At 54.4% G+C, this 24,651-nt stretch overlaps 2 protein-coding genes across 9 annotated transcripts in view; one reads left to right on the forward strand and one right to left on the reverse strand.

Annotated features, from left to right (window-relative positions):
• LOC105490588 (DNA polymerase epsilon, catalytic subunit) overlaps positions 1-15,782 on the forward strand; it is a 67,229-nt gene extending 51,447 nt beyond the window's left edge. For 2 of the 5 annotated variants that reach the window (XM_071070722.1, XM_071070723.1), the window contains exons 41-49: positions 627-752; positions 2,654-2,786; positions 4,299-4,491; positions 6,169-6,300; positions 6,456-6,649; positions 13,302-13,502; positions 13,835-13,960; positions 14,607-14,696; positions 14,791-15,782. In XM_071070722.1, the coding sequence (XP_070926823.1) occupies positions 627-752; positions 2,654-2,786; positions 4,299-4,491; positions 6,169-6,300; positions 6,456-6,649; positions 13,302-13,502; positions 13,835-13,960; positions 14,607-14,696; positions 14,791-14,904 (1,309 nt within the window). In that variant the 3' untranslated portion in view covers positions 14,905-15,782. Of the gene's footprint in view, positions 1-626; positions 753-2,653; positions 2,787-4,298; positions 4,492-6,168; positions 6,301-6,455; positions 6,650-13,301; positions 13,503-13,834; positions 13,961-14,606; positions 14,697-14,790 lie in introns of those variants that run through there. The other 3 variants (XR_011608620.1, XM_071070724.1, XM_071070725.1) reach the window with 3 other exon arrangements.
• Positions 15,783-17,130: 1,348 nt separating this feature from the next.
• LOC105490570 (purinergic receptor P2X 2) lies at positions 17,131-20,687 on the reverse strand. 4 transcript variants are annotated; one of them, XM_011756328.2, is made up of 11 exons: positions 20,474-20,687; positions 19,880-20,015; positions 19,704-19,775; positions 19,535-19,610; positions 19,358-19,454; positions 19,107-19,187; positions 18,874-19,012; positions 18,390-18,520; positions 18,168-18,258; positions 17,976-18,041; positions 17,131-17,897 (listed from the first exon to the last, which is right to left on the reverse strand). In XM_011756328.2, exons 1-11 carry the CDS (start codon positions 20,644-20,646, stop codon positions 17,547-17,549), a joined length of 1,413 nt encoding a protein of 470 aa, XP_011754630.2. In that variant the 5' UTR covers positions 20,647-20,687; the 3' UTR covers positions 17,131-17,546. The 4 variants fall into 4 exon arrangements, with proteins under 4 accessions (XP_011754630.2, XP_070926829.1, XP_011754629.2 ...); XM_011756327.2 differs by having other exon boundaries at positions 17,142-17,897; positions 18,168-18,273; positions 20,474-20,670; XM_011756326.3 differs by having other exon boundaries at positions 17,143-18,041.
• Positions 20,688-24,651: the final 3,964 nt, after the last annotated feature.

Below are 24,651 nucleotides of genomic sequence, written 5' to 3' on the forward strand. Positions count from 1 at the left end.
GTGCCGTCATTACAAATAGCAAATCAGTGAGAGGCTTCATGCATGAGCTCACGCAGATAGATCCTGGGGTAACTTCTGGGGCGTAGCCCTGTTGCAGGCCTCACAGGTGTTATAACTCAGGGGATGAATTCTATTTGATGGACTTCACGAGAGCGGCCCCACAGAGGCCCCTTGTGGACACTTCTTCCCTGGCCGTGCCTCACCAATGTGGCCAGGGATTATTACCCAGCTGCTAGGATAAAAGTGCTTCTCGGTGCAATCTTAACTTAGGATTTTTATAATGAATTAAGTTGAATTTTCTCTTCTAGTCCTTTGTCTAGTTTTCTGTAGCTTTGTTGGTTTTTCTCTTATTGAACATTGAATGAGTTGTCTCCATACAAAAAGTTGCCATTTTTCTGTGATAAGAACTTGCTAGTTTTTTCCTGTTTTTGCTTATCTTTTGCCTTTGTTTGTGGTGGATTTTGCCATGCAGAAATCTTTGTTCTTCATTGGCTTCTGGGTTCTAGTGTATCGGAGGCTTTTCTGCTTCAGGACCCTCAGCTCTTTTCCCTTATGGATTTTCCGGGTGCCCTCTGGCTCTCCACGGCTGTGGCGTCTCCACCACGGACTCTAAACTTGCTCCACAGGCTCATCACTGAGTTCAAGCGCCTGGGGTCGTCAGTCGTCTACGCCAACTTCAACCGCATCATCCTCTGTACAAAGAAGCGCCGTGTGGAAGATGCCATCGCTTATGTGGAGTACATCACCAGCAGGTGCGGCTGGCTGGTCCTGGTGACGCAGCACTGTGGCTTTGAGAGGGGTGCTAAAATGACCCCCTGAGGTACCAGCTGTCCTCCTGGGTGGACTGGGAGGTCCTTAGAAGCACAGGACTCAACATGGTAAACCCAGAGCAGCATGAAAAGGGGGTTACTGCCACCCGCGTGCTGTAGCAGATCAGAGGCCACGCAGGTGTGCAGCTTGAGTGAGTGTTTTTTGTTTGTTTTTTTCCCCATGGGAGACACAGATTCAAGGTGCCCTGAATATGTGCACCCCATAAGTGTTGACGGGCAACCTTTCATAGACGTCCGTGTTGGCGAGTGGGAGTGGTGTGGTTCCCAGGTGCTCAGGTGTGCACTGCAGCTGTCAGAGCCTGGTGTTGTGCTTTTGACTTCCTGCCTTCCAGGCCATGTTCCCTCGTGGGCCTTGCTGTGCTTCTGAAACACTCAGCACTATTTAAATCTAAATAGAAGACAAAGCAACAGAAAATCTCCACCAGCTCCTTTTGTTCAATTGATAGTAGGAAGCTCCCTCCCAGGTGCACTCACCCTGGGGATGAATGCAGCCATTTCTGAGTGCAGAGAGGAGTTGCTCGTGGAGGCATAGAGTGTCTGCATGGGTCTGGTCTTTGCATGGTTACAGGGGCAGCATCTGGGGGTGCTGCAGAAAAGACTGACACTAAATTGATAATAGGTCACTGAGAAGTAGGAAGGTAGAGCTTATAAGACTTTCATTCCTAATCAAACCATATGCAATGGATTAATCTCAAACCCAAAACTACCGTTGTCCTCCTGCTGACCCACTGTGGCCCCTTATGTCTATGCAAGATGAGCCTTGATGGTCAGTGGTCACGCTGTGTGCCTGGGAGAGCTGGCTTGGGCTAGAATTGTATTTCAGAGCATGGCTGAGATGATGGGAAGGATGTGCCTCTCCCCACACTGGCCATGGGCAGCTCCAGGGGTGCCCTGTACCTGAGGAGGCCGGGGTTGCTCATGTCAGGAAACAGGCTGCCATTCTCCCTTAGCGCAGAGAGCAGAGTTAGGGAGAACATAAAATTCTCCTGCAGGAGGTGCAGTGTGGGCTACTCAGCTGCATTTTAAAACTGTGATTTAGGATGTTCCTCCTTCCTTCCTCTCTTTCTTTGTTTATTCTTCCCTTTTTTTTGGTTTTTGTTTTGTTTTTTTTAAGAGATGGGGTCTTGCTCTGTCACCCAGGCTAGAGTGCAGTGGTGCAATAGTGGCTCACTTCAGCCTCAGCCTCTGGGCTCAAGCTATCTGCCCACCTCAGCCCACTGAGTAGATGGGACTAGAGGTGCATGCCAGCATGCCCAGCCAATTTTTGCATTTTTTTATAGAGACAGGGTTTTGCCACGTTGCCTGGATGGTCTTGAACTCCTGAGCTCAGGCGATCCTCCTGCCTCAGCCTCTCAAAGTGCTAGGATTACAGGCATGAGCCACTGTGCCTGGCCGGTTCTTTTTTTTTTTCTTAAATGGATCTAACTTGCAGAGGAGTGGGTCAGCCCTAGTGAGGCTTAACTGAGGAGTGACAAGGATGACGATAGCTTAGAAGAGCTTGGCAGTGGGAAGCACTGTGGTTGGTTACCTGAAGCTGCAGGTCACCTGAGGCCGGGAGCAGAGGCAGAACGCCTTATGGGCTGTCCCCAGCACGAGGAGGCACCCAGCTCTCTGTGGTGCCAGCTCCCAGGGGCCTGGTGGACCTCCTTAGTTTTACATTTACCGCGTTTCCCTAGGAAGCCTGAGGAACGATGTGATCTGAATGAACTTTCAGATTCAATGTTAAGTAAGTGGAAGGTACAGATAGATACAAGAGGAAAAAAAGGAAAGTTGAGAACAAGGTCGATTTCATTTAAACAGTGTCTTCAATGCTTCCTCTACAGCATCCATGCTAAGGAGATCTTCCATTCTTTGACAATTTCTTTTTCTCGATGCTGGGAATTTCTTCTCTGGATGGATCCATCTAACTATGGCGGAATCAAAGGAAAAGTTTCATCTCGTGTTCACCATGGACTGGTAAGAGAGCTGCAGTGTGGCACGAGCCAGCTTTAGGGGCCGCGTTCCTTCCTGCAGCAAGTGCTGAGTGCTCAGGGCCCCGGCAGGCCTGGCTGTGTGGCAGCAGACACTGCAACCGCATCCTGCCCTCATGAACATGGGGAGGGACCATGTGCAGACAAGCACATCAGTGTGGAGTGTGGCGTCGGCCCTGGTGAGGGCAGGGCTTGCCATGGGCCACAGGGAGGTGGAGGCCTGTGAGGTGGTGACAAGGAATCCCAGAGCTGATGAAGCGTGCTGGAGTCGTGCGTGCATAAGGCGCCTCCAGTGTGTGGACACCAGGGAGGCAAAGCACAGGTCACTGGAGCAGTGATTGCAGATGCAGGCAGAGAGCTGGCAGGGCCAGGCAACTTGGGCATGGCAGGGCAGGGCCTCAGCTTTCGTGGGGATGGGAGGTTCTGTGTGGGCGATGTTGGAGCTTTCTTGGCCCCATGCGGATAACCCACCATCGGAGGGCACAGGCAGGTAAAGCCAGTTAGTGCCCATGCCAGGGAGATGCTGGGCAGCGAGGTTGGTGAGAATGGCCTGGGTGGGCTTTGAAGTGGAGCCAAGGGACCAGTGGATCGGATGTGGGCAAATGCCCAGGTGTGGGCCAGGCTATGGGTGAGTGGAGGTGGCTGTCAGGAGCAGTGTGGGGAAGGGGTCATGTCTGGTTGGGACTCATGGCGTTTGCAAGGTTGAGACGTGGGTGGTTAGCTGGTGCAGGAGTGGCCAGAGAGTGGCTGTGTGTGTTGAGAGGAGGCCTGTGTCCTCCACGGGGATCCTTACAGAGGACTGAGAGGAAGCTGTGGGTATAGGGGCCAGGGGCTCAGATGTCAGAGGGAAAGCCCTTCTCTAAGGAGGCAGACACTTCTGAGAGCTGGCAGGATGAAGCCAAGGCTGCCCAGGATACCTGGATGGGAGCAATTCCGGTTGGAGTTGGGGGACAAACCCTGATTAAAGGGATTCAGAAGAAAATGGGAGGGTAGAAACGCAGGTGGTAGAGACAGCTCTCAGGAGGGGATCAGCGTATGGTCAGGGCAGGTGGCAGTGGGTGTCAGTGTCTACACAGACGTGGCCGGGACAGTGCCGTGGCATGAACGCAGGCTGCGCGGGAGGCTGGTCTGTGATGGGGTCGTGCCATCCCAGGAGATTCATGGACTCAGAGGAATGAACAGTCACTGGGAATCTCTGACTGGTTCTTTCGTCCTTGAGGGGTGAAAGTTCAATAATTAAAGTGAACCCTGAAAGTGCAGAGTGAAGCTCGCAGTCCCAGGTCACGAGCACTTCTGTGCGCCAGGCACTTCCCACAAAGCGCTCTGTACTGGGAGCCACTCTGCGGGATTCACACAGGCTCCCGGAGACAGTGACTATGGGGAAGGCCTCTAGTCAAATGGGGCAGATGGACACAGGTTGGAGGAGCCTTCTCTGTGGCATGCTACCCCTCTACGCGGCCGCGATGGTACAAACACAGCCGCCTTGTTTCTGTTACAGCAAGACTCACAGAAAGTGCAGGGAGCAGAGGATGAGCAGGAAAATGAGGACAATGAGGAGGAAAGAAATGGGAAGGAGGAGGAAGATGCGGAGGAATCCAGCGTGGAAGATTCACTGGAAAACAACTGGAACATTTTGCAGTTTTTGCCACAGGCAGCCTCCTGCCAGAGCTACTTCCTCATGATTGTTTCAGGTGAGCCCAGAGCCCAGGACTGCGCAGCCTCCACCAGAGGGACTCAGGGTTAGTAGATGTGTCTCCTGTGCCGTGGTATCGCAAGAAGGGAGACAGTGGAAAAATCGGATCGGGCGGAGCATGCGCAGCAGTTGGGACTTTGTGAGCCAAGGAGCCTCCTCTCCCGGCTCCCGGCATGTTCCACTGGAGGACCCAGAGAGGAGTGGCTGTCTTCCCTCCAGCCCTCGCTCTCTCAGGAAACTCCATGGGGAGCGGCTGCCCCTGGCCGTGTCATTGAGGGGTTTCCTAGCTCTGCTCCTGCCGTCTGATTCAGTAACTCAGTCATATACATTCCCAGGGAACACTGGTGTGGGTGCATGTGCAGTAGCTGAAGATAAACCCCTGGGTCAGGTCAGCTGCCCCCTGGCTGGTCTGTGAGGCCTAACTTTCTGGTGGGGAAGTTCTTGTGCCTTGGTTTGGGTCTGTAGGCTTAGAGTTTGCAAATCAAGCTGTGCAGGTTAGTGTGCAGACGAAGCTTATCGAGGAAGCACTGTTTGTAGTTCAGAGCCCGAAGTTAAAGCACCCTCTCAGTTACAACAGCAAGTTGTGCTGTGCACACACAGGCGGATGCAGTCACAGAGGCCTTCATTGATGATCATTTTATATTTTATATTTTTGTCTACTTGTCCTTGAGTCTTTAACTTTCTCAGTTCTCTCTTGCAACTTTCTAAGTCTCTTGAAAAGTTCTGGGTCGGCCGCTTGCAGTGGCTCACGCCTGTAATCCCAACACTGAGAGGCTGAGGCGGGTGGATCACGTGAGGTCAAGAGTTTGAGACCAGCCTGGCTAACATGGTGAAACCCCATCTCTACTAAAAATACAAAAAGTACCCGGGTGTGGTGGCGCACGCCTGTAATCCCAGCTATTTAGGAAGCTGAGGCAGTAGAATCGCTTGAACCCAGGAGGCGAAGGTTGCGGTGAGCCGAGATTGTGCCATCGCACTCCAGTCTGGGCAACAAGAGTGAAACTCTGTCTCAAAAAAAAAAAAAAAAAAAAAAGGCCGGGCGCGGTGGCTCAAGCCTGTAATCCCAGCACTTTGGGAGGCCGAGACGGGCGGATCACGAGGTCAGGAGATCGAGACCATCCTGGCTAACACGGTGAAACCCCGTCTCTACTAAAAAATACAAAAAACTAGCCGGGCGCGGTGGCGGGCGCCTGTAGTCCCAGCTACTCGGGAGGCTGAGGCAGGAGAATGGTCTAAACCCGGGAGGCGGAGCTTGCAGTGAGCTGAGATCCGGCCACTGCACCCCAGCCTGGGCGGCAGAGCAAGACTCTGTCTCAAAAAAAAAAAAAAAAAAAAAAAAGGGAAGTGCCAGTGCCAGGCCCGGAGGAGTTTTGGAGGAGCCTGCTGACGCCAGAGGCCCTGTTTTCACATGCTACCCAGTGGGAGGGTTCGTGTGCAAGGCCTCATTTATACAGTTTTCTGCTGATAATGAACTCGAGTGTCAGCTAGTGTTCCTTCTCATTTCCACTTCTCATCTAATTGACTTTTAGCTCATCTAAAGGCCGCAAATAAAATTATTAACAATGACATTTTAGCCTTATCTGTGAGGCAATCTGACCAGTCATGGGTCCCCTCAGATTCTAGGGTGTTTGCAACAGCCCGACTCAGGGCCGGTGGTGTATGTGCCTCTCCACAGCGTACATTGTGGCCGTGTACCACTGCATGAAGGACGGGCTGAGGCGCAGTGCTCCAGGGAGCACCCCCGTGAGGAGGAGGGGGGCCAGCCAGCTCTCCCAGGAGGCCGAGGGGGCGGCTGGAGCCCTTCCCGGTGAGCAGTCTTTTGTCTCTCGAGGCCACTGCCTTGTGCCAGTTACCTAACCCCTCTGTGTGCCTTGGGTGGTCCCCGGTGCCAGTCCCCCAGGTGGGAGGTCCCCGGTGCCAGACGGGTCCCAGATCCCTCCCTCAGCATCGTCATACTTCCAGGAATGATCACCTTCTCTCAGGATTATGTCGCAAATGAACTCACTCAGAGCTTCTTCACCATCACTCAGAAGATTCAGAAGAAAGTCACAGGCTCTCGGAACTCCACTGAGCTGTCAGAGATGTTTCCTGTCCTCCCTGGTTCCCACTTGCTGCTCAATAACCCTGCTCTGGAGTTCATCAAATACGTGTGCAAGGTGAGGGTGCCAGTGTGCTTGTGAGGAGAGGACACCAACATACATGCGTAAGGCAAGAATGTTAATGTGTGCAAGGTGAGGCTGTAACGTGCACCGTGAACGTGCTAGAGTATGTGTGCAAGATAAGGACACCGACATACCTGTGCATGGGAAGGATGTTAACGAATGCAGGATGAGGCTTCCACGTGTGCAAGGGGGAGGTACCTACCCGGGTAGGGTCAGGGTGCCAGTGTGTGCAAGGTGAGGAGCAGGTGTAAGTTACTTGTTCATTCCACCAACATTTATCATGTCCCTGTCACATGCAGCCACAGTTGAGGCTTCTGTGCTCAGGTGTGAGCAAGACAGGAAAGGCCCTGCCTCATGGGGCCTGCCTGCTGCCAGCTGACCCGAGAAGGGAGAGGGCCATTCAGAGGCGCAGGTGCTGTGGGGACAGAGCCTGTAAGGGACACTGGGACCAGGTGCAGGAAGAGGGAGGATGCAAAGGCCCTGGGGGATGAGCTTGGTGTGTTGGTGAAGGCACAGCCGAGCACCCAGTACCACCGGCTGGGAGGATGGGTCACCGGAGACCAGTAGGCTGGATCAGGACCCAGAGCTGATGAGATGAGAGCTTGCTCGGATGCTGAGGCCTTTCTGGGAAAGGCAGGCTGAGTCCAAGAGGGATAATATTACCAGATAACGACCACGGGTGTCAGCCCTTAAAGAGCAGAGCGCTTCACTGCCCATTTTCTCACTCAGCCTTCCCAGCAAACGGCATCTCACACACGGCTAAGGTTACGCTGGAGATCACGTGATGGCCTCAAGGTCTAGTTGTGGTGAAGAAGTGTTTTTAGCTCACCATTTTAATTCCTTTGTTGACTTTTACATGCTTTAAATTCATTTTTATTGAGGTATAATTTACATACAGTAAAATGTACTCTGTGGCGTGCAGTTGTGTGATTTTTCCTAGATGAATGGAATTGCGCCACCATCAGCAGGATACAGGGTAGTCACCACCCGACATTTCCCACGCTGCCCTCCTCACCTGACACCCCTTTAGCCACTAGTGTGTCCTCCATCCCTGTGTTTGTTTTCTCTTCCAGAGCGTCACATAAGTAGAGACATACTGTGCAGCATTTTGGATCTGGCTTCTTAGCAAAGCACACTTGCAGTTGGTTCATCCACGCTCTCGTGTGTATCAGAACCCCTTCCTTTCTGTTGCGAGTCGTGTCCGTTGTGTGGGGAACCACAGCTTGCTTTTCATTCACTGGTGGAAGTTCATTTGCGTTGCTTCCACTTTGGGGTGATGAATAACAAAGCTGCTGTAAACATTTTGTAGGTGGAGGTTTTTGTGTGAACGTAAATTTCAGTTCTCTGAGGTTAAAAACCCAGGAGGGGCATTGCTGGGTCATTTTTTAAGTGTTTGTTTAACTTGATAAGAAACTGCCAAACTCTTTTCTGACCGTCTCAGGGTCTCATCAGCAGTGTGTGGCAAGAGTTGCAGTCCACATCCTCACCAGGACTTGGTATTATTGCTTTTTTTTTTTTTTTTTTTTTTTTTTTTTTTTTTTTTTTTTTTTGAGACGGAGTCTCGCTCTGTCGCCCAGGCTGGAGTGCAGTGGCCAGATCTCAGCTCACTGCAAGCTCCGCCTCCCGGGTTCACGCCATTCTCCTGCCTCAGCCTCCCGAGTAGCTGGGACTACAGGCGCCCGCCACCTCGCCCGGCTAGTTTTTTGTATTTTTAGTAGAGACGGGGTTTCACCATTTTAGCCAGGATGGTCTCGATCTCCTGACCTTGTGATCCGCCCGTCTCGGCCTCCCAAAGTGCTGGGATTACAGGCTTGAGCCACCGCGCCCGGCCGGTATTATTGCATTTTTAAATTGCAGTGATTCCAGTAGGTGTGTAGTGGTATCACATTGTGTTTCTGATTTGCATTTCCCTGGCATCTAATAATGTGGGGCTTTTTTTTTTTTTTTTAGATGCAGATTCACTCTCATTGCCCAGGCTGGGGTGCAATGGCACGATCTCAGCTCACTGCAACCTCCGCCTCCAGGTTAGCTGGGACTATAGGCGCCTGCCACTACAGCCCACCAATTTTTTGTATTTTTAGTAGAGATGGGGTTTCACCACGTTGGCCAAGCTGGTCTCAAACTCCTGACCTCAAGTGATCCACCTGCTTCCGCCTCCCAAAGTACTGGGATTACAGGCGTGAGCCACCGCGCCCGGCTGTGGGGCATTTTTTAATGGGCTTCCTTGCTGTCCCCGTGTCTGTCCTCTTTGGTGAAGTTTAAGGTTTTACATTTGTCTGATCCATTTGAGTTAATTTTTATACAGTGTGCATGAAGTAGATCCAAGTCCATTTTTCTGCATAGGATATCTGATTGCAGGCGTATCCTGTCTTGTTGTGCTTCAAAGCAGTTATGTGTATTTTACAAATGGAAGGTTTGTGGGAATCTTGTGTTGAGCAAGTCTCATCTTTCCAACAGCATGTGCCCACTGTGTCTGTGTCAGACTTTTCCACTATTATTATATCAGCCATGATAGCCTTTGATGCTTCCATGGCAATTGTTTTGGGGCGCCGTGAACCGTGTGCATAGAAGACAGTGAACTTAATCAATGTTGTCTGTGTCCTGACTGCTCCACTCACTGGCCATTCCGCCATTTCTCCCTTTCTCCTTGGACCTCCCCAATCCCAGTGACACAACACTATTGAAATTAGGTAAGTTAATAACCCTACAATGGCCTCTAAGTGTTCAAGTGAAAGGAAGAGTCCCACGTCTCTCACTTTACATAAAAAGCTAGAAATGGCTAAACTTAGTGAGGAAGGCGTGTCAGAAGTCGAGATAGGCTGAAAGCTAGGCCACTCACACCAGTTAGCCAACTCAAATGCAGAGGAGAGGTTCTTGAAGGAAATTACAAGTGCTCCTCCATTGAACACATGAATGATAAAGAAGTGAAACAGCCTGTTGCTGATATGGAGAAAGTTTAGTCTGGATAGATCAAACCAGATACAACATCCCCTCAAGCCAGAGCCTAATTCAGAGCAAGGCTCTCACTCTGTTCAGTTCCATGAAGGCTGAGAGGTAAGGAGGCTGTAGAAGGAAAGCTTGAAGCTGACAGAGGTTGGTTCATGGGGTTGAGGGAAAGAAGCCGTCCCGGTAACATAAAAGGGCAAATGAGGCAGTAGGTGCGTGCGGGTGGAGAGACTGCAGCAAGTTCTCCAGGAGATCCGTCTGGGATCATTGGCGAAGGTGGCTACACTAACAGCATATTTTCAGTGTAGATAAAACAGCCTTCTATTGGAAGAAGATGCCATCTAGGACTTTCATAACTAGAGAAGAGGCCTCAGAGCCTGGCTTCAGAGGACAGGCTGATTCTTGTTAGTGGCAGATGCAGCTGGTGACTTTTAAGTCGAAGCCAGTCCTCATTCAGTCTTTTAAGGCCACTACCTGCAGCTCAGAAGAAGATTCTTTCCAAAACAGTACTGCTTATTGACAGTTGACCTGGTCATCCAAGAGCTCTCATGGAGACTTACAAGGAGATTAATGTTGCTTTCATGCTTGCGGACACAGCATCCCTTCTGCAGCCCATGGATCAAGGAGCAATTTCAACTTTCAAGGTTTATTACTAAAAAATACATTTTATGAGGCTATAGCTAGTGATTCCCCTGATGGAACTGGGCAAAGTAAATGGAAAACCTGGAAAGGATTCGCCATTCCGGATGCCATTAAGAACATTGGTGATTCATGGGAGAAGGGGTCAAAATATCAACAGGAGTGTGGAAGAAGTTGATTCTGACCCTCATGGTTGACTTTGAAGGATTTAAGACTTTTGTGGGAGACATGACGGCAGATGTTGAAACAGCAAGGGAACTAGAAGTGGAGCCTGAAGATGTGACTGAATTTCTGCAATCTCAGGACAAAATTTAACAGATAAAAAATTGCTTTTCATGGATGAGCAATAAAGTTGTTTGTTTGTTTGTTTGTTTTGTTTTGAGATGGAGACTCCTTGCTCTGTTGCCCAGGCTGGAATGCAGTGGTGTGGTCTTGGCTCACTGCAACCTCCGCCTCCTGGGTTCAAGCTATTTTCCTACGTCAGCCTCCCACGTAGCTGGGATTACAGGCGCCCGCCACCACGCTCGGCTAATTTTTTGTATTTTTAATAGAGACAGGATTTCACCATGTTGGTTAGGCTGGTCTCAAACTCCTGACCTCAGGTGATCCGCCCGCCTTGGCCTCCCAAACTGCCGGGATTACAGGCATGAGCCACTGTGCCTGGCCCAAAAAAATAGTTTCTTGGGATGAAAGTGAACACTGTGGAAATGACAATAAAGGATTGAGAATATTCCGTAAACTTAGTTGCAAAGCAGCATCAGGGTTTGAGAGGACTGACTCCAATTTTGAAAGAAGTTCTACTGTGGGTAAGATGCTATCAAACAGCACCACATCCTGCTGAGAAATCTTTCATGGAAGGAAGAGTCAGTTGATGCAGCAAACTTCATTGTTGTCCTAAGAAATTGCCACAGCCGGCCGGGCGCGGTGGCTCAAGCCTGTAATCCCAGCACTTTGGGAGGCCGAGACGGGCGGATCACGAGGTCAGGAGATCGAGACCATCCTGGCTAACACAATGAAACCCCGTCTCCACTAAAAATACAAAAAAATTAGCCGGGCGTGGTGGCGGCGCCTGTAGTCCCAGCTACTCGGGAGGCTGAGGCAGGAGAATGGCGGGAACCCGGGAGGCGGAGCTTGCAGTGAGCCGAGATCACGCCACTGCACTCCAGCCTGGGCGACAGAGCGAGACTCCGCCTCAAAAAAAAAAAAAAAAAAAAAAAAGAAATTGCCACAGCCACCCCAGCTCAGCAGTGTCACCCTGATCAGTCAGCAGCCGTTAGCCATTTACATTGAGGCAAGACCCTCCACCAGCAAAACACTTGCAACTCGCCAAAGGCCCCGATGATTGTTAGCATTTCTGAGCAATAAAACATTTTAAAATTAAGGTACATACATTGTTTTTTAGACGTAATGGTGTTATGCACTTAATAGGCCACAGTATAAGGTAAACCTAAGTTTTGTCTGGGCAGAGTGGCTCACACCTGTAATCCCAGCACTTTGGGAGGTCAGGGCTAGTGGACATTTGAGCCCAGCAGTTCAAGAGCAGCCTGAGCAACATGGCGAAACTCATCTTTACGACGATTACAAAAATTACCTGGGCATGGTGGCACATGCCTGTCGTCCCAGCTACTGGGAAGGCTGAGGTGGGAGGATCAATTGAGCCCCAAGAGGTCAGTGCTGCAGTGAGCCATGATTGCACCACTGCAGTCCATTCTGGGCGACGAGCAAAATCCTGTCCCAAAACAAAAACATACCACCTAGGTTTTTTTTTTTTTTTTTTTTTTTTTTTTTTTTGAGACGGAGTCTGGCTCTGTCGCCCGGGCTGGAGTGCAGTGGCCGGATCTCAGCTCACTGCAAGCTCTGCCCCCCGGGTTTATGCCATTCTCCTGCCTCAGCCTCCCGAGTAGCTGGGACTACAGGCGCCCGCCACCTCGCCCGGCTAGTTTTTTGTATTTTTTAGTAGAGACGGGGTTTCACCATGTTCGCCAGGATGGTCTCGATCTCCTGACCTCGTGATCCGCCCGTCTCGGCCTCCCAAAGTGCTGGGATTACAGGCTTGAGCCACCGCGCCCGGCCCCACCTAGGTTTTTTTTTTTTTGAGATGGAGTCTCACTCTGTCACTCAGACTAGAGTGCAGTGGTGCGATCTCAGCTCACTGCAACCTCCACCTCCTGGGTTCAAGCGAATCCCTGCCTCAGCCTCCCAGGTAGCTGGGATTACAGGTGCGCCCGCCACCACGCCCAGCTAATTTTTGTACTTTTAGTAGAAGTGGGGTTTCACTGTGTTGGCCAGGATGGTCTTGAACTCCTGCCCTCAGGTCATCCACCTGCCTTGGCCTCCCAAAGTGCTGGGATTACAGGCGTGAGCCACCACAAATCACATAACTTTTATATGTACTGAGAAAACAAGCGTGAGCCAAAAATCACATAACTTTTATATGCACTAAAAAACCAAAATATTTGTGTGATTTGCTTTATTGTGATATTTGTCTGTTGAGGTGGTACGAAACCGAACTTGCAGTATCTCCAAGATATGCTTGTATTCCAGAACCATTTGTTGAAAAGACTATTCTTTTTCTATTGAATCATCTTTGTACCTTTTTCCATAACTTAATGAACTTATCTGTGTGGGTCTATTTCTGGATTATGTATTCTTTTTTTCTATCTCGGGTTCAATTTGCTAATATTTTGTTGAGCGTTTTTGTGTCTATGCTCAGTTATTGGTCTGTAGTTCCTTTGTATGGTCTTTGGTTATAGTATCAGGGTGATGCTGGCCTCATAGAGTAGGTTGGGTGCTCTCCCTCTTCAGTGTTTTGAAAGATATCGTGTAGAATCAGCAGCATTTCTTCCTTAAATGTTTAGTAAATTCCCCCGGGGAAGCCTGTCCTCGCTGATGGAAAACTGCCAGTGTAGAGAAGTCGGCTCTCTGAGGCTTCTACAGGGACTAAGGCAGGGAGGAAAGGACACCAGGAAACTGTCGCCTAAGGTCCAGAGGGTTCTGGCCCAGACAGAGCAGCAGGGAGGCCCCGGGAGCTCCTTCCCGATGTGGGCTGTGGTCTCTGCAGGTGCTGTCCCTGGACACCAACATCACAAACCAGGTGAATAAGCTGAACCGAGACCTGCTTCGCCTGGTGGATGTCGGCGAGTTCTCCGAGGAGGCCCAGTTCCGAGACCCCTGCCGGTCCTACGTGCTTCCTGAGGTCATCTGCCGCAGCTGTAACTTCTGCCGCGACCTGGACCTGTGTAAAGACTCTTCCTTCTCAGAGGTGCGGCTGAGCCCCAGTGGGGCTTTCACATCTGAGGGCACTGCAGTGTCTTGGGGCTTCTGCAGCCCCAGCTCTGTAGGTCACACCTGCTGCCGCTCTGCCTCACACGGATTGGCAACAGGCCCCTTCCCAGGCCTCCCCATACCACGTTCGGAATGTTGTCCTAGGAAGGGCTCAAGCGTAGGTGGGAGGCCGGAGCGCGCGCAGCTGCACTCAGGAGACTCGCCCCTCAGCAGGCGCTTCTTACAGCCCCTTCCTCTCCTGAGATCCTGCGCAGGGCACTGTGGTCTGGAGGCTGGGCCAGTGACCTCTTGCACTCTTGCTTTGCCTAGGATGGGGCGGTCCTGCCTCAGTGGCTCTGCTCCAATTGTCAGGCGCCCTACGACTCCTCTGTCATCGAGATGACGCTGGTGGAAGTGCTGCAGAAGAAGCTGATGGCCTTCACTCTGCAGGACCTGGTGAGCAGTGCCTGCCGCCCACCCGTGTGCCCTGGAGTCCGCAGAGGGGTTTCTGTGCACTCCTGGGAGCCGGGGTGTGTGCAGGTCCTGAGGCACGCCCTGGTGTCCTCCAAAGGGCCTGCCCTGCAGACCAGTCCATGCCTGAGCCCAATGGACTATTCTGTCTACACTGGTTGAGCACCTGCCTTGGGTCAAGAGCTGGCCTTGTGGGTGCTTTGTTCTAGCGGAAGGAGGCAGACGTTCCCAAGTGTGAAGAGAAGGAAAGGAGGAAGAGGGAGTTGCGCAGCTCGGCCACAGGAGGGCCTTGCTGAGGGGCATCTGAGCAGAGGCTGGGGGACGCACCAAGCTGCCGTGTGGTGGCACACGGCGTCCAGGCCTGCAGGATGGAGTGAGCAGGGCCTGGAGGGGGCCTCAGGACTGGGCATCTGGGCTGGGACACCCACAGTGAGGGTGGGCGTAGGGAAGGCGCTGGCAGGGTGGGATGAGGTCGTGCATTTTACTCATAACTGAGGGGCTGGCTGCGCACAGCACGGGCTCAAGGCTTACTGATGGGCCCACGAATGTGTCTTGCGAGCCTGTGAAGAAGCAGCAGGCAGGTCTGGCCGGGGCGGGAGGGCCAGCGCCCATCGGGGTTGCTCCCTTGCAGATCTGCCTGAAGTGCCGAGGGGTGAAGGAGGCCAGCATGCTTGTGTATTGCAGCTGCGCAGGGGACTTCACCCTCACCGTCCACACCCAGGTGGGCTTTCCTTCATCTGCCTCGGTTCAGCCTGGCCTCCTTGGCCTCCTCTCTGAGTGGACTGGGGTCTCACTGTGCCTGTTTATTCCTGCAGGTCTTCATGGAACAGATCGGAATCTTCCGGAACATTGCCCAGCACTACGGCATGTCGTACCTCCTGGAAACCCTGGAGTGGCTGCTGCAGAAGAACCCACAGCGGGGCCGTTAGCCAGCCCCGGGCCCTGGGCGCCTCTGCATCCGTGCCAGGCCTCCCGATGCCAAGGCCACATCCCCGTGCTTTCAGTGACCAGACCACTGACCACCCTGACTGTCCAAACTTGTGACCCCACGCCAGGGAACGGGGAGGAAACCAAAGAAAACCATTTTCAGGGAGCTCAGACGTCACAGGAGGGAGTGGGAGCAGGGCGGGTGCCCTGGCCACTGTTTCTTATGCAGTGAATGCTTTTCCAGGCCTCTGTTGCTTCCTGCACCACACCTGGTGGGGTGGGAGAGTCCTGTAGGTGCCCCCAGTTCTTTGTCCTGCCTCCCAGAGGGAGGAAAAGCCCCTGGGGACTTCTGGCTCCCTGAGATTGGGCTCTGAGACGAGATGGGTTCCCAAGGCCCTGGTGGGGCTGGAGTCTCACCTGTTTGCATGGAGAAATGGGCTGGCCCCACAGCCTCACAGGAGCAGTTTGTGGGCTGGTTTCCCCGGAATCCGGACCCTAACCTGTGGGAATCTGGATTTTGACTTGTTGAGCCCTGCTCATTTGGAGCCAGGTCTAGAGGGAACCCCCATCAGCCTCAGGAAAACAAGACTTCTCTGCACCTCACTTCCGGCTCACCACAGCCCTTGTCCTTCGCCTCCACACAGGACCGGCTGGAAGCAGAGAGAAGAAAGGCCAATTCACAGGGCACCAAACAAGTATGAAATGTAAATAGGAATTCAGACACCCCAGGCGAGAGCCTCACAGGAGGGAGGGGCCCCACGGGCTCCCCAGGAGGCTCACATCTTTGACCCAGAGCCAGCCTCAGTTTGTCCCTGTCATCTACTGTCTGAGGCCATCACTGCTACACTTTGTTTTTATTTGCATTTCATACTGAAATTTCTCTAGGTTGTCACTGTGTGTTTGTGCAGGGCGCCTCAGATGAGGGGACTGGGTACCACTGGGTATGTGTTTGGCCCTTGGATGCTGCTCGGGCCGCCTGCCTGGAGAAACCTGATGCCTGCTCAGATGGAGGAGTGCTGAGGCCTCCAGAGTGGAGATCAAATCAAATTAGGGCAAGCAGGGGAGGAGGGAGGCTGGCTGACTGGGCTTCATTCCTGGAAGCAAATCTGGAGAACCCCCAGGGGAGTGAGGGGGGCCGGGACAGCCAGCCATCCCTCAGGAAGACCACCTAGCAAGACCAGGGGTCGCCCGGTGCAGCCACGGGTGCCGGCCAGCCTGGGTTTACTCTGAGGCAGCTGGGACTGGCGGCATTTGAGCAGTGGTGGAGGGGTCAGAAATGGGAAGCTCTGGCCCTGGTTCCCAAGCAGCGGCTCAACCAGAAGAGCCAGTTTCTCCAAAAATGAGCTGGATATTTGTGAGCCACACAGCATGTGCAGGCTGTGGGGTGACCTGAGGCCAGTGCCCCAGGCTGGGAGGCCACAGTCAAGGGAAATGGGGCCCGTGAGAAGACGTATTCTCACCACCTGAACACAGCGCTGGGGTGAGGACTCCAAACTCAGGCTTTGAGGTCCGACCAGGGCCGTCTTCCCCGCCCTTCTCTGCCCTTTGACCTTTGGGAGTAGTGTTGCTCTCCTGAGACTGGATTTCCCTTCAGAGGCAGGATGCCATCCGCCACTGGCACAGGCGACTTCATGATGCTCAGTTCTGGGCTCCTCCCCCCACCTGGTGGGCACCAGTCTAGCCACTGCAGCATCTAAGGATGCAGTAACCAGATTACCCACAAGCCCTGATCCAGTTAGTGCTGCTCCCAGGCTGGTGTCCGTCCACCCCGGCCTGGCCTGACTTCCCATTGACATTCCTGCCCCCACCCATGGAGTAGGAATGAACACTGGCCTGAGCGCTGCTGTAGTCTGAGCTTTCGTTTTCCTTGTGTGCAGCTGTCCCTGCCTCCCTCCCATTTCTCTCTTCCTGAGTCATGCTGTCCTCCCACATTTTGAGATGAGCCAGCTTTGGTTTGGAGTCTGGGGTGGCCCTGTCAGAAGTAAGTGCACTGAGGAAGTGGCCTGGGTCCCAGTGCGCTCCCAGCCTGGGCAGACCTGACCGTGGCCCGGCTGGCTGTGGGGACCGAGGGTCATGGGGCGGGCAGACGTGCTCTGCACACTCCCAGGCTGCTTAGAGGGGAGATGACTCATATAAAGGTCACTGCAGCCCAGCTCCAGGCCAGCAGGGCCTGGCCTCCCATATTCATAGGCTCGCGATGCTTCTCCGCAAGGAATGAGGCCAGAAGGTTCTGCTCACAGGTTTATTGGACTGAGTATGTTGTGACTTGTAAGGGAAGAGTCTGGGCAGATTCGAGGTTACACCGGTGGGGTGGGGTGGGGTGAGGGTTCCCAGGGCCCAAGACCAGGAGCAGAGCCCCTCAGAGCTTAGCTGGCTTGGGTTCCAGGTGGCTGTGAGGTGATGGGAAGTGAGCAGCCCTGTAGGGGCCAGCTGGGGAGGAGGTGTCGGGCTGGTATGCCAGGGTGGGGCACAAGCCTGGGGCCAGAGCGTGCCCCCAGCCCTTGCACAGGGACCCTACGGTGCCCAGTTTTCGTGGAGATGCCCTGCTACTGAGGTGCCCATGTCTACTGTGCAGGGTCCCTAGCCAGGGACTGTCTCTGGCCCCACCAGGCCGGGTCTGCAGTCCAGTGTGACGGGAAGGAGCTCAGAGTTGGGCCAAACCTTTGGGGTCTGTGGGTATGGAGGCTTGTGGGGCAGGCTCGGAGGCAGGAGTGATCTGCTCAGATGGGGCAGAGATGGGGCAAGGCCGCAGGGGTGGGAAGGCTGGGCCACACTCTGCCCCTTGTTGGCCCTCCTGGCCTGATGGAGGGCTGGGGTGCTGGTCCTCGGAGCAGTGGCTGGGTTGGGGTGGGGCCTGGCCCAAAACATGGGCAAGGGTCACAGGCCAGCTACCTGAGGGGCGGCTCGGCGTACACACCTTGTCAAATTTCTTATGGCTGTAGACCTTGTTTTTGTTCATGAATGTTAGCAAGATCCAGTCGCACAGGAAGGAGCCCTGGGTCCAGCAGAGACCAGTGTGTGAGGGCCCAGTGGACACCCCGTACCCGCTGAGACCCCAGAGAGAGTTTCTTACCACCCCGACGGAAGTTAGAGCTGTGGCCAGATTAATAATGGTGGGAATCAGGCTGAATTTCCCGGCCTGGGGAGAACGAGGGTTGTGGTCAGATGTCTGATGCCTGATGGAGCTGGAGGGAGGGGTGGGGCCTGAGGAGCTGAGATGACACAGGCTAGCAGGGCTGGCCACGGCCCCAGCAGGTGCAGTCACCTGTCCATGCACGATGACGTCAATGCGGATCCCGTAGGCCTTGATGAGCGTGCGGGTGGTGGTACCATTGATCTTGTAGTACTTGGCAAACCTGGAATGGGAAGGCCTGGAAGCCAGTGCCCACTTGTCGTCTGTGCTCCAGAGCTGCCCCATGGGCACTGGGCCTCTCGGGACCCCACTGTGGCTATGCCAGGGTGGACAGCAGTGTCCCAAGTACAGTACCTGAAGTTGTAGCCTGACGAGGCAGGCACATGCTTGGGGTCAAGCCTCCGGAAGGAGTACTTGGGGTTACACTCCGACGCGGGCAGGTCCAGGTCACAGTCCCAGTTGATAATGACCCCGATGACACCACCCTGCCAAAAAGGAGCCAGGGAAGGGGGTCAGGAGGGCACACAAGAGGCCCCTCAAGAGCCGGGGTCAGTCCCAGGCTGCGTGTGAGGTGTGCACTGAGGGGCCCAGGGGTGGCTCAGGGGTACCGGTGGGTGTCCAGTGTCTGAGGCACAAGGGGTGCCAGCAGCCAGCCCTGTGGCCAGTGTCAATATTTCAGCAAGCGCCACACAGGACAGGTTGTGCTGATCACATTTCTTTCCTCTGCCTGAGCTGGGCCAGCTGGTCAGGAGGGAGGAGGGACTGGTCCCCTGTACCCCAGGCCCTCCCTGTGCAGGTGGGAGCCCACCCTGGCCCCACCCGCCTGCGCTTGCCCTGCCTTGTATGCGAGCTCCGCGAAGCTCTCCCCAGCCTTTTCCACAATAAAGCCCAGCTTGAAGATGGGGCAGTAGAGGTCGGAGGCCTCGTGGAACGTGCAGCGCTTCAGGTACCCGTCTGTGCGGTCCGCAATGTTGCCCCTGAGGAGGAGGGAGGAGGCAAGGCCTGCACCCCAAATACGCCATTCCCAGGAGGTAGCCCCCATGCTGGGCCGTCGCCACACCCCGCTCTTACTTGGAGAAGTGGAATTTGGGGTAGTGGATGCTGTTCTTGATGAGGATGGTGAAATTTGGGGCCATGGTACCCAGAAATTGGCTGAGGAGGCACAGACGGGTTGTTAGTCCCTCCTCCCGCAAAGCCCCCTCCTGGCATAGGCCCCCACCCCTCCCCAGCTCCTGTCACTCCTGCCCCGCCCGTTTGGCCTCTGGTCAGAGAAAAAGGATCAGAGTGGAGGCTCAGGGCCCCAGGCCAGGGCGCGGGTGCACCTGACGGAGGCCCCATCTTCCACCGGGCACCAGCCGAACACCTCGCAGGTCTTGGAGGGCCCCTGGTAATAGGGCACACAGCGCCCGGTCCGCAGGCCTGTGGGGCAGAGGTCACTGAGGCAGTAGTGAGGACGCAGCCCTGCCCCACCCGCCCAGCCCCAGCTGGTGCACACTGACCGTTTCCCAGCATGTCCAGCTCCCCAGTCACACAGTCGGCGTCAGAGAGGCAGGTGGCATTGTGGACCTTTATGCTCTAGGGTGGAGGCGGCCCAGTCAGGGACCCCGCAAGGGACAGCTGGCCCGCCTAGCTGAGGCAGGGTCCCCCAGCGCCGCGGGATCCCCTCACCTCGGGGCAGGTTCCCTGGGTCTGGGAGTGGGTGGCCTCGACCCTGGTGATGATGCTGAACACGCTGCCCCCCTGGGCTCAGAAAGAGGGGGAGGTCGGCCAGGCGGCAGCTGCTGCCCCCTCGGCCCACTAGGGTGGGGTGCACGGCGAGGCGGGGGGCAGGGGGCGGCCCGCACCTCCGGGGGCTTCACATACTCCTCCACGTCCCACACTTTGTGCTCGGACGTGGTGATCCCCTTGACCTTGGTGATGATGGAGCTCTCCGGGCCCGTCTCGCTCTCCTGGTAGCTTTTCTGCACGATGAATACGTACCTGCGGGCAGGGGCGGCACCGGCTCCGGAGGCGACCCCGGGAAGGCTGAGTTCGCCCGCAGGCACGGGCCTTCCCGCGACCCAAGTCCGCTCTGCGGGGCTGTTGGGGCCTGCCCCACGCCCTCAATCCCAGCCCCTGCCCCACGCTCCCGGTCCCAGCCCCAGCCCCAGCCCCACGCCCCCAGTCCCAGCCCCAGCCCCAGCCCCACACCCCCGGTCCCAGCCCCAGCCCCTGCCCCGCGACCCCAATTCCAGCCCCTGCCCCTACCCCTGCCCAGCGCCCCCAGTCCCAGCCCCTGCCCCGCGCCCCGCGCCCCCAATCCCAGCCCCAGCCCCACACCCCCGGTCCCAGCCCCAGCCCCTGCCCCGCGACCCCAATTCCAGCCCCTGCCCCTACCCCTGCCCTGCGCCTCCAGCCCAGCGCCCCCAGTCCCAGCCCCTGCCCCGCGCCCCGCGCACCACACGAAGTAGAGCAGGATGAGCAGCTGCACGGCGCGGTACAGGACGCCCAGGCGCCGGTTCCTCACCACGATCACCTTGGGCGTCTCGTAGTCCCAGAGGGCGGACCAGCAGCCCCGGGCCAGGCGCCGGGTGGTCGCCCCCGCGGGGGGCTTGGGCTGGGCGGCGGCCATGGCGCGGGCGGCCCCCACCTCCGGGAAGCCGCTGCCGGGCTGAGGGTCGGCCCCGCTGCGCACCCAGGGCGGGGGGCGCGGGGTGGGCGGGGAGCTCGCGGCTCCGCCTCCGGGGTGTGGCCTCGAGCCCGCCCCGCCCCGGCCCGGCCCCGCCCCGCCCCACCCCGCAGGTGTCCCGGGTGTCCCAGGTGGGGCCCGGAGCGGGGCCTCGTGGGGGCAGAGCCGGGGGCGCGGCAGCCCAGCCCCAGCTCCCGGCGCAGGTGGGGGCCGAGCGGGGACCCGGCGGTCTCGAAGCTGGAGGGTCGGGATTCCCCGGGTGGGAACTTCTTCGAGCTCCAGGAGAAGGACGAGGGAAGTTCCGCCGGCCTCCGCCGCGCCCCCGACCCCGTCCCGGCCGGTTCCTGCCGCGGCTGCCGGGGCCTGGAGCGGAACCTGCACTCCCGCCTTTGCCCGCAGACCCCGCGCTTCCAGCCCTGGAGCTGGAGAGGGATCACGGCCGATCCGCTGTCTTTGCAACCCAGAGTTTTCTTTCTTACTTACTTTTTTTTTTTTTTTTTTTTTTTGCTTTTCGAACCTCTACCCCACCCACATTATTTTGAAGCAAATCCCAAGCATCACAGTTTTTCACAAAATAACTTTAAAATGGTTTATTGTGATAAAATCAGCATAGCATGTGATTAACTATTTTAAAGTAAACAATTCAGTGACATTCACAATATTGTGCAACCACCACCACCTCTATTTCATCCCCAAACACTTTCCCCACCCCAAAATAAAACTCCCATCCATTAAGCAGTCACGACCTGTTCCACACTCCTCCCATGCCCTGGCAACCACCAGTCTCTTCTCTGCCTCAATGAATGGATTTGCCTGTTCTGGATATTCCGTATCAAGGAAATGCAATATTTGTTTCTGGGTTAATGCCTTTTCTGTCTGGCTTCATTCACTGAGCATGTTTTCTTTTTTTTTTTTTTTTTTTTTTTTTTTTGAGACGGAGTCTCGCTTTGCCGCCCAGGCTGGAGTGCAGTGGCCGGATCTCAGCTCACTGCAGGCTCCGCCTCCCGGGTTCACGCAATTCTCCTGCCTCAGCCTCCCCAGTAGCTGGGACTACAGGTGCCCGCCACCTCGCCCGGCTAGTTTTTTTTGTATTTTTTAGTAGAGACGGGGTTTCACCGTGTCAGCCAGGATGGTCTCGATCTCCTGACCTCGTGATCCACCCGCCTCGGCCTCCCAAAGTGCTGGGATTACAGGCTTGAGCCACCGCGCCCGGCCCACTGAGCATGTTTTCAAGGTTCATCCACATTGCAGCATGTGTGAGGGCCTCACTCTTCCTTGCGGCCAAGAGAAACGTCTAGGCTGTACAAAGAAGGCATTTAGATTGCTTTCAAACTAACCCTGTGAATAGCGCTGTTATAAACACTGGTGTGTAAGTATTTACTTGAACTGTTAAATTAACTCAATTAACAGGCTGCCTCTGCGCCTTGAGTTTCTAGGTAACAACAAACTGCAACCTAATGTACCACAGAAACAAACTGAAAGCCTAACTTAGGAGTATATTTTGGAACAAATAGCTAGGTCTCAGCCAATCACAGGCTGCCAACTGATCTGCTCATGTCCATATAAGGCAAGCACCTCAAGCTGTAACAAAATCAAACTAATTGTGATTTTTTTTTTTTTTTGTATCTCACTTCTGTGTTCTGTCTATAAAAACTCCCTGTCCACATTACAGAGTGGAGCTCTCAAACCTCCCTCACTGGTTCTGAGTGCTGCCCAACTCATGAGTTGTGGAGTTGTGTTTTGCTCAGTTAAACTCTGTTGGCTGGATGCAGTGGCTCGTGCCTGTAATCCCAGCACTTTGGGAGGCCAAGGTGGGTGGATCACTTGTGATCAGGAGTTCAAGACCAGCCTGGCCAACATGGCAAAACCTCGTCTCCATTAAAAACACAAAAGTTAGCCTGGTGTCGTGGCACCTGTAATCCCAGCTACTCGGGAGGCTGAGGCAGGAGAATCACTGGAATCTGGGTGGTGGAGGTTGTAGTGAACCAAGATTGTGCCACTGCACTCCAGCCTGCACAACAGAGCGAGACTCTGTCACACACACACACACACACACACACACACACACACAAACTCTTAAATTTAATTTGTCCAAAGTTTTTAACAGTTTGGTGTCAGAAGTGGGATCTGAAGTAGACCTCCAGCCACCCGCTAGGAGCACTGAAGGGCCTGTGTGCCTGCTGATCTCTCAAAGCATCTAGAATCAGGTGAGTTCTCTCTGCTGGATTTGTGCTCTATGAACATGTGTTTTAAGCCCTCTGCTTTGAGCAATTCTTTCTTTTCTTTTCTTTTCTTTTTTTTTTTTTTTTTTTTTGAGATGGAGTCTTGCTCTGTTGCCCAGGCTGGACTACAGTGGCGAGATGTCAGCTCACTGCAACCTCTGCCTCCCAGGTTCAAGCAATTCTCCTGTCTCAGCCTCCCAAGTAGCTGGGATTACAGGCACATACCACTGTGCCCAGCTAATTTTTTGTGTGTTTTAGTAGAGACAGGGTTTCACTGTGTTGCCCAGGCTGGTCTCAAACTCCTGAGCTCAGGCAATCCGCCCACCTCGGCCTCCCAAAGTGCTGGGATTACAGGCATGAGCCACCGTGCCCAGCCTTGAGCAATTCTTAGACTGGAATGGGTCCAGGATTGAATTGGATCCAAAACTTAACTCCATTGTTAGAGGCCTCAAGTAGGTCCCTTTTGGTTCGGGTTTGTCTGAGTCCAAGGAGTCTGCGTGCCACCTTCTGGGACTCTTGCGAATTTTGTGTGTAAGAACTATGGACCCAGAACTAGGCCGGGCGCGGTGGCTCAAGCCTGTAATCCCAGCACTTTGGGAGGCCGAGACGGGCGGATCACGAGGTCAGGAGATCGAGACCATCCTGGCTAACGCGGTGAAACCCCGTCTCTACTAAAAAATACAAAAAAACTAGCCGGGCGAGGTGGCGGGCGCCTGTAGTCCCAGCTACTCGGGAGGCTGAGGCAGGAGAATGGCGTGAACCCGGGAGGCGGAGCTTGCAGTGAGCTGAGATCCGGCCACTGCACTCCAGCCTGGGCGACAGAGCGAGACTCCGTCTCAAAAAAAAAAAAAAAAGGCCGGGCGCAGTGGCTCAAGCCTGTAATCCCAGCACTTTGGGAGGCCGAGGCGGGCGGATCACAAGGTCAGGAGATCGAGACCACAGTGAAACCCCGTCTCTACTAAAAATACAAAAAATTAGCCGGGCGCGGTGGCGGGCGCCTGTAGTCCCAGCTACTCGGGAGGCTGAGGCAGGAGAATGGCGGGAACCCGGGAGGCGGAGCTTGCAGTGAGCCGAGATCGCGCCACTGCACTCCAGCCTGGGCAACAGCGTGAGACTCCGTCTCAAAAAAAAAAAAAAAAAAAAAAAAGAACTATGGACCCAGAACTTGTGCATTTTTTAGAAAAATAGGTTAACCCCAAACTCAAAAAGACCCCTCCAGATTCTTGGAACCGTACACCTTTTGGAGACCTTAAGGTAAAGCTAACCAGGGAAGTTTTCCCCAGAAGCAGACGGCATCCTAAGTGTGGACAGCTTTTCCAAGATCATGAGTCGACACTTCTCCACCATCATGAAAGCCGTAGCCTCCCCCCAGCCCCTTATTTCCTGCTGTTTGAATCTTTTCCTTTTCGTTACAGGAAAATCCACAGGACCGTAATATGTGGATGACTTTAGCTAAGGCTTATGCTCTAGGAAAAACCCAGAGTGCTTGTTGGGTTTGTGGGTTAATGCCAAAAACCAGGAAACTATGTCAATCCCTGTCATTCTTCACGATGACAGTCACCCTGGAACTCCCAGGAAAGAGTGGAGAGCGTCCCTGCGTGTCCCAGGGGAGAGTGGACACATGCACTCTCCTTTGTGTTCCAGACACCACTGCTGTCACTTTCCTATACCCGCTGAAACAGTGTCCTGACCTTTCCAATTAACCCAAACACTACTCATATGAAAG

The sequence above is a fragment of the Macaca nemestrina genome, chromosome 10 (assembly GCF_043159975.1).
Source record: "Macaca nemestrina isolate mMacNem1 chromosome 10, mMacNem.hap1, whole genome shotgun sequence".
NCBI lineage: Eukaryota > Metazoa > Chordata > Mammalia > Primates > Cercopithecidae > Macaca > Macaca nemestrina.

Coding starts and splice junctions, on each gene's coding strand:
- LOC105490570 (XM_011756326.3), bottom strand. CDS start 20,646: ATGGCCGCCGCCCAGCCCAAGCCCCCCGCGGGGGCGACCACCCGGCGC. Junction 19,611..19,703: donor CCCAGGGAACCTGCCCCGAG/GTGAGGGGATCC, acceptor CCTCCACCCTAG/AGCATAAAGGTCCACAATGC. Junction 19,455..19,534: donor GCTGGACATGCTGGGAAACG/GTCAGTGTGCAC, acceptor TCTGCCCCACAG/GCCTGCGGACCGGGCGCTGT.